The sequence below is a fragment of the Musca domestica genome, unplaced genomic scaffold (assembly GCF_030504385.1).
Source record: "Musca domestica strain aabys unplaced genomic scaffold, Musca_domestica.polishedcontigs.V.1.1 6, whole genome shotgun sequence".
In the NCBI taxonomy this organism is placed as follows: domain Eukaryota; kingdom Metazoa; phylum Arthropoda; class Insecta; order Diptera; family Muscidae; genus Musca; species Musca domestica.
In genome coordinates, this window is record NW_026712363.1 from 9,784,399 (window position 1) to 9,791,931 (window position 7,533).

The 7,533-nt window shown below is 34.3% G+C and overlaps 1 protein-coding gene across 1 annotated transcript; it reads left to right on the plus strand.

Annotated features, from left to right (window-relative positions):
* Positions 1-280: 280 nt before the first annotated feature.
* On the plus strand, positions 281-5,532 carry LOC101895996 (protein scylla). The gene is made up of 2 exons (XM_005177427.4): positions 281-1,013; positions 3,531-5,532. The coding sequence occupies exons 1-2, from the start codon at positions 941-943 to the stop codon at positions 4,031-4,033; spliced, it is 576 nt and encodes a 191-aa protein (XP_005177484.1). The 5' UTR covers positions 281-940; the 3' UTR covers positions 4,034-5,532.
* Positions 5,533-7,533: the final 2,001 nt, after the last annotated feature.

Here is a 7,533-nt window from a genome sequence, read left to right on the forward strand (position 1 = left end):
TATACATTGGGAGACCCGCAATCAACCATTATTTTGTTTTCCTTTTGTTGTTTGTTTCTGTGTAGCACTACACAAATACAAGAGATAGAAAGACCGCACGCACGCGAGTACATATGGGCCTTACATTTCTCTATACTCGCACCATAGCCACTACTGACACTCTTCTGCCATTCGGTCGGTTCGTCGCGTTCGCCTCAAATATACGCACACAGCTACACAGCCGACTGGTGTTGTTTTTGTTTGCTGGCCAACGAGTATAAAAGTCTCAGCACACAGCTGTTTGCCAGTTAGTTGCTTTGAAACACTGCTGATATTCATAGTGATTCGGAAAATATTGAAAGAAGGAAAAAAAAACTATCTTCTACTCTCCCTACTGAATTGATGAAAGTAGAGCCGATTTTACGTAGTGTTGTCACACAGATTTTGATGAGAATGTTTCTATAGAATTTTTGTTGATTATGAACTAAAGTGAAATCACTGAATATCAGAGAGCGTGTCCAATATACAAATAAAAAAACAACTCAAAGTTCAACTAGCCGATAGAACTAAACTGAAAAAATAGATACTATTTTTTGACAAGAATAATAAATTGTAGCAATAAAAATTAAATGAATAAAGTGGCCATTAATTAACTGTATATAATACAACAACTCGTGTGCATCTATAAAGTGCAAAAAATATATATCTAATATGATCAAATTAGAAGTTTAAAAAGAATAAACACAGTAGAAGTAATTACTGACAAGGAACTGCTGTAATCAAAGCTAAGCTTTGTGTGATAACTACGCGTGCGCGTATCTGTGATTGTGACTAACTAACTGTATAATATATCTATATATCTGTCCTGGATTCGACGTGACCGTCTCAACGTTCCACCATTTTTAACACCACCAATTTTACTATAAGTCATCACCGGAACCAAGAACATAAACAAAAAACTATGGAAGTGCTAACTGTGCAGAATCAATTTGCCGATCAGCATTACGGCGATATTACAGCCACTAGAATACGAAGTAAGTAGAACATGCACCACGACTGGGCAAAGGACCATCTTAGATTTTACTCCTCATATGTATATATTTGGTATTGGTTCCAATCAGTTGTTTGTTTCTTATTTATATGTACCTACGTGATGTTTTAAGAGCACGTGTTATCAGAAGTGTACAATTAAATTTGTTTATACATTGAAATAAAGACCTTGACATATTTTTTTAACGTTATAAGATTATTTTGTATGTGAACGTACCCCGCGACAAACAACAAATAATAATCAGCTCAAAATACATATTCTTAAAATTTTATGTTATTTATAACAAATTATTTATATTTTTATAATATTTCTAACATTACTATAAATATTTAAATATATATTTTGTAAAACAAAAGAGGAAATGCAGTTATAATTAAATCAATTAGAAATATCAAGTAAAAAATCTGTAAGTTCATCCGGGCCGATCTTATAATGCCCTCCACCATTTGGAACGATTTTGGCAATTTTCAAAAATATAAAATCCGTTAAAAATTCTGTAAAAATCTTAAAAATATCGAATGTAGCCGTTATATTAGGGTCTATACGACGACGTGGATCTGCATAGGCAACCTTTGTCATAAACCATTACAACATTCAAATGCGAAACTTGAAAAAAAAATCGGTCAATAATGAAGCTAAAATCATCAAAATACCGAATATCGGGAGGTACCGTTATATGGGGCTATACGATGACGTGGACCTGCACAGACAATTTTCTGTCTTAGGCTGTAGTATTTATTACGAACTTCAAATACCACATTTGAAACAATTCCGGTGAATAACGTCTCTAAAATTATCAAAATACCCAATATCGAGGAGAACCGTTATATGGGGTGTATACGAAAACGTAAACCTACATGGCTTACATTCTGTCTTAGGCTGTAGTATCCATTACGAACTTCAAATACCAAATTTGAAACATTTCCGGTGAATAGTGTCGGCTAAATCACCAAAATACCGAAAAAAGGGAGGTACTATTATATGGGGGCTATAACAGAACGTGGAGCTACATCACCCATTTTCAATACCAAAAGTCCTGCAGATATAATACACATTTGGGTAAAAATTCATCAACATACTTCATTTCGTTCGTAAGCTAGAGTGATTTTTACAGACGGATATCGCTAAATCGACATAGAATTTTTTTTTGCTGATCAAGAGTGTATATATGTATAGAGTGTATATATATACACTGTGGGGTCTAAAATGTATATTTCGAGGTGTTACAAACGTAATGACAAATATAGCCTCCGTACTATGGTGGAGGGTATAAAAAATTTTTGCGATTCACATTGGTTTGTTTGTCGTTTTCTTTAACTTCTTTAATTTTTTATCATTGCACTGCCCCCAGAAATGATAAAATGCTCGCCAACGGAAAAAACCGGTGAAGTATCGAATCTTTATTTTGAGATTTTGTTACAATGTTAGGCTATAACTAATATATTTTAAATCATATGAGTTAGTGCTCCCTTCCTGTAACAAAAAATCGGTAATAAATCCATCCACTTTAAAGGTTCAATTGTTTAATATCAAACTCATTAATCGCAACATTAATTTAGTAATGAAATTAACAAATTAAGTTCGCACAGAAGAAAATTTAAGTTTTTAAGAAACCACGTTGAAAAACATATCCATTTGAAATGTCCAAACAAATAATCAATCATAGTTTATTATAATCATTTTGAAATCTTTATAACTCGCAAAGTAGCTACCACATTATATATAAATGTAGATTGATTATATATATATAATTTTTTTCAAGTGGTAAACATCATTAGTTCAAAAATAGAAAACAAAATATGAATTAATTATACCCATTGCCTTATCGCCGAAAAAGAAAAACAAGTTTGACCTCCATTTTAAAAGATATTTGTATATCGGAAGTTTTGTTTTTCTCAGTGCGAAACCGTAAACATTTCTAGGCAACTTATGTTTATGGCCGATATATGAAGCATATCAGTGGTGACTTAACAATAACAACGCTTGAAATGAGAATATTGTTGTCGTTTTAAATTCAAAAATTTGTTATGTTTGACATCAACCCATAATTATAAATATAATATTCACACTCCAAGCTAGACCATTGGCTTATCTGTTAGAAGACGAACTTCACACCTCCATTAAAAAGTGGTATCTTCATAAATTATAATTTTTATTACACTTGTGTATGTGTGTATTCATGAACAAAATATTTTATTAAATTTATGAAAGAAAAAAGTGTTTCCCTCTCCTTTAAAGTGAGGAAGTTTGGGATTGATGGATCTACACAAAGATGTATTAATCTATTAAATTTAAATTTTACAAGAAATAAAAATAAAATAATTAATGATAAACTTTCATTCATTCAACATGAATTGTTCTTCGGTTTTTTCATTTTGGTTCTTAGCCCATATATCGCCATAAAATTGTTTTCCGAAATTATCAGTTTCAATTAATGAGCACATCTTCATTTTAAATTTCCTCGTTACTTAATTGTTTTTCTCTTATTTTTTATTTTTAGATTGGTCAAGATCTCTAAGCAATAACGCGCAGGAACAACAACAAAATCATCAGCATGAAACTCTACAAACAGAGGAGGAGCAATATGACTGTGATAGCGTAGATGCAGCTGCAGTGAATGAACTTTCGCAGCGCCTACTCACCGAATTACGCGCCGCCAAGACGCGTAACCTCACCTGCACCGAAGTTTCACTACCCACTGATCTCACCCAACGCATCGCCAGCGATATTGTGCGTGTATCGGAACGTGAACCATGTGGCATTCGTGGCTGCACCGTTTTCGTCGAATACGAGGAGGAGGCTAACAATCTCAAACGTATAGCAAAACTAAAATTGGACCCGGAAATGGTATCCACATTTGAGGTATATCTGACACTGCGCCAAGACAAAAGGGGCTGGACCGCTTTATTGCCGCAATTTATTAAGGGCCTGTCACGTACAATTACAATTAGTCCTGATTATAGCATTGTTAAACGTAAGTTGTATTCGCACGACAGCAATTGAGAGATTGTAAGACTGTCCTGAGACAGCCATAAAAAATATAAGCTGATCGAGAGAGAGAGAGAATAAGTGAGATTGAGAAGGAGCAATGTAAGATCTTATATACATTATTTGCCCATTGACAAATAGCTGCTGTATTGGGAGCATAAAGTATTGCAAAGATTGCAATGACAATTGATCCTGCAAATTCTGTATATATGGCGTGGCTCATTAAATGAGCGCCATCACACTATGGAAATACATTCGCAATTTTAATGTATTCAGGCGTTAAAAAGCTAAAAACAAATATAAAGTATTTTAAAATCATCATCCCACCTATACTCACCACTGTTGTAATCGTAGAAGCATAAATTCAACAAAAAATGTATATTTTATGTTTATGATTTTCTATTTATTTAAGAAAAAAACAAACAAAAGAGAAAAAGTAAAATATGAAAGAAAAAAAAATAACATGTTTTTACACAAAATTTTGTGTACGTGCCCATTGACCGACAGAACTACAAAACACATCTGTCAGAACGCCAACATATGGACGCTACGACAGACTAACTCATGGACTGACGTAATGTCAGCCACACAAAAACATTTTCTGAGGTGATTTCTGTTCTTTAATTGCCACAATTTTGTGTGGCATGCTCACACACACACATGCTTACCAATACATTCATGCGTACCCGGCAAGAGAAAACCCATAAGTTTTCTTAATCACTACCCCCAACCCCGCCCGCCATCGTATGGCCGACCCTCTGCACAAAGCACTGTGAGCATTAAAGAAACAGCAACAACAAAAATATGATTTCTTTCAGACAACAAGAACCCACGAAAAATGATGTAAAAGAAAAAGGGAATAAAGAAAAACTCATGAAAATTGTGATACTGATTAAGTTTTTTAGTAGTTAAGTACTAATTAACTAAAAGCAAACAAATTAATATAACAACAACAAACACATTTAAAACAAATATAGTATATGATATGAATGAAAGCTAATCGTAATAATTAAAACCACACTGCGTTGCTGGCAAATATGCAGAAAACAAAATTAAAACATCAAACTTTGTATTATTCGACCCATACCCCCGTTTAAATCCTCATGTCAAAAACAAAATTTGTGTTTTCATATCGATCTACAAAAAAACAAACGTTCGCCAAAATTATTTATCAAAAAAAAAAAAAAAAATTTCCAACATCAATGGAATGCTTATTGTTCTCATTAATCTTAAATTCATGAAAGTTAGTTAGGTTATTTTGCAATTCCTAAATTGGTATTTTTATCTTTGAGAGTGTGTAGTTTTATCAAGCCTAATTTTTTAATATTTAATATTCAAAACAAATAATAATTTTTAATGTATAACCTGTTATTTTTAAGTGTTTTTTAATTAATTTATAAAAAAAAACAAAAACAAACAAATAAAAGTTTGTAAAAAAGAAAAAAAAAATCAAAAAATAATAAATACAATGCGATTTTGTGGAGCAATAATCTGCAGAATATATTAAAAAGAAATATATACATGGTATTTTTATTTTCGTTGTGGGATTCATTGATGGTATGGTTTGCTCCTACAGCTTCCTTTTGGGGATTATATCCAAGGCTAAATTCGTTAGCAATGTTGATTGGTGGTTTTATACCCTACACCGCATAGTGGTAAGGATATTATGTCTTTGTGCATATGTTCGTGACATCGAGAAAAAAGCGAGATAGACAAATGGTTTATTAACGGATTGAGATGAAATTTTCCAAAAAACCTTTGTTTGGCCCAAAGACGAACCCTAATTAATTGGAGAGAATCAGTTCAAAATTAGATATAGCTCCCATATTAATCTCGAACCGATTTCGGGTTCATTTTGCACCAAACGGCTAGTTTTAGACCCTCCGACTGAAGCAAGTACATCAAATCGGTTCATATATAGCTGTAGCTCCCATATATATGTTTCATCCGGTTTAAACTCCTCGAGATTCACATTTGGTACCAGATAACTTATGGAGCTCAAAAATACCTCTGTCAATTATTTTTTAGATCGGTTCAGATTTTGATTTATTATATTATATATCTTTATCCGTTTGCAGGTTTATTGTGCACCAAATGACTAATATCAGCCCAAATGAACTGAATTTTAGCACTTCCGACGGGATTCAAATTTTATCGAGATCGGTTTAGATTATTATATACCTTCGATATACAGGGTGACAAAAAAACTGCAACAAAGTCAAACGCCATCATTTTTACATTTTTTTTTTAATTTTATTGAATGAAAGATAAAATGTCGGAAGAAGCATTATGTTTTCGAATAAGTTTAGATTTGTTCGAATTGGTTACCTCTGGCACGAATTATGGCCTTCAAACGGCCAATGAAACCGTCACACGCTGCCCGAATGTCGCTCTGCGGTATTTTTGCCCATTCCCGGCGAAGCGCTATTTAAGGTGATCGACACCAAAATACCAAAATACTCCAGATACAATAGTCCAGCGAATTTGTATCCGGAAATTTTGGTGGCCATTGTCCACCGGAAATGAAGCGAGGAACTTCTTTAGTAACCACTCTTGGGTGGTCGTGCTGAGTGTGATGGTGCTGAGTCCTGTTGGAATGTCTAAGGTCTGCTGCCAAAATGTTTGGGTGCCTAAGGCTTTAATACACCATCCAGAATATTTTCGCGATTATATTCGGCATTTATTCTAATACGAGCGGAGATCAACCATCGGCTGTTATAGCGGCCCACACCATCACCATGGCCGGCGCTTGAGTTCTGATGGCCAACCGAAGGTGCACATTTTCAGCTGACCTCTTTGGCAAGTAAACACGATAATTTTGTTTGTTTACGAACTGCTGGACGACGAATGTTCTTTAATCGGAGAAAACCAAATTCGGCAGTTCACCATTTTCGGCCAAGCGAAGCTACTCTTCAGCTCTTTTGGGTCTATTTTCTTTCTGTTGCGGGGTAAGTTCTTGCACTTTTTGGAATTTCAATGGCTTTACCCCGGGCTCATTTTTCCATATTTGTCGAATGGAATATTGCGATATGTTCAGCTCACGAGTCATTTTTCGGCCACTGCTTTATCCAAAGCCAAATCGATCCGGTGTGATGAAATATTTTTGTCGCCCCATTCCACACCAGTTCAACCACAGTGTAAACCGACAGAGTCATTTTAAGACCATATGCCCAAAAGGACACACAAATATTTGCGCTAAGAAATCAAAGGAAGACACGTGCAGAAAGTCAATAGACACAGCATTTCTTTGACATCGTTAATAAGTGAGAGACTTCGCCACGATACTTTATCCTTCTCATAATTATTTATGAAAGTACGAATGCCATCAGCAATCTTAATACAAACCAGGCACATGGTCAACATTGAGTAATTTCGATGTCACACACCTATGTACAATATTTCCATCTAGAAATGTTATTTCGTTTGCCACTGTAATATTTGGCAAATTTGACGGGTAGGAGGAGGACGAAACATGATAAAATGGTGGTCTGAATATCCGCACGAAAAATGTATGT

Coding starts and splice junctions, on each gene's coding strand:
- LOC101895996 (XM_005177427.4), top strand. CDS start 941: ATGGAAGTGCTAACTGTGCAGAATCAATTTGCCGATCAGCATTACGGC. Junction 1,014..3,530: donor TACAGCCACTAGAATACGAA/GTAAGTAGAACA, acceptor TTTTATTTTTAG/ATTGGTCAAGATCTCTAAGC.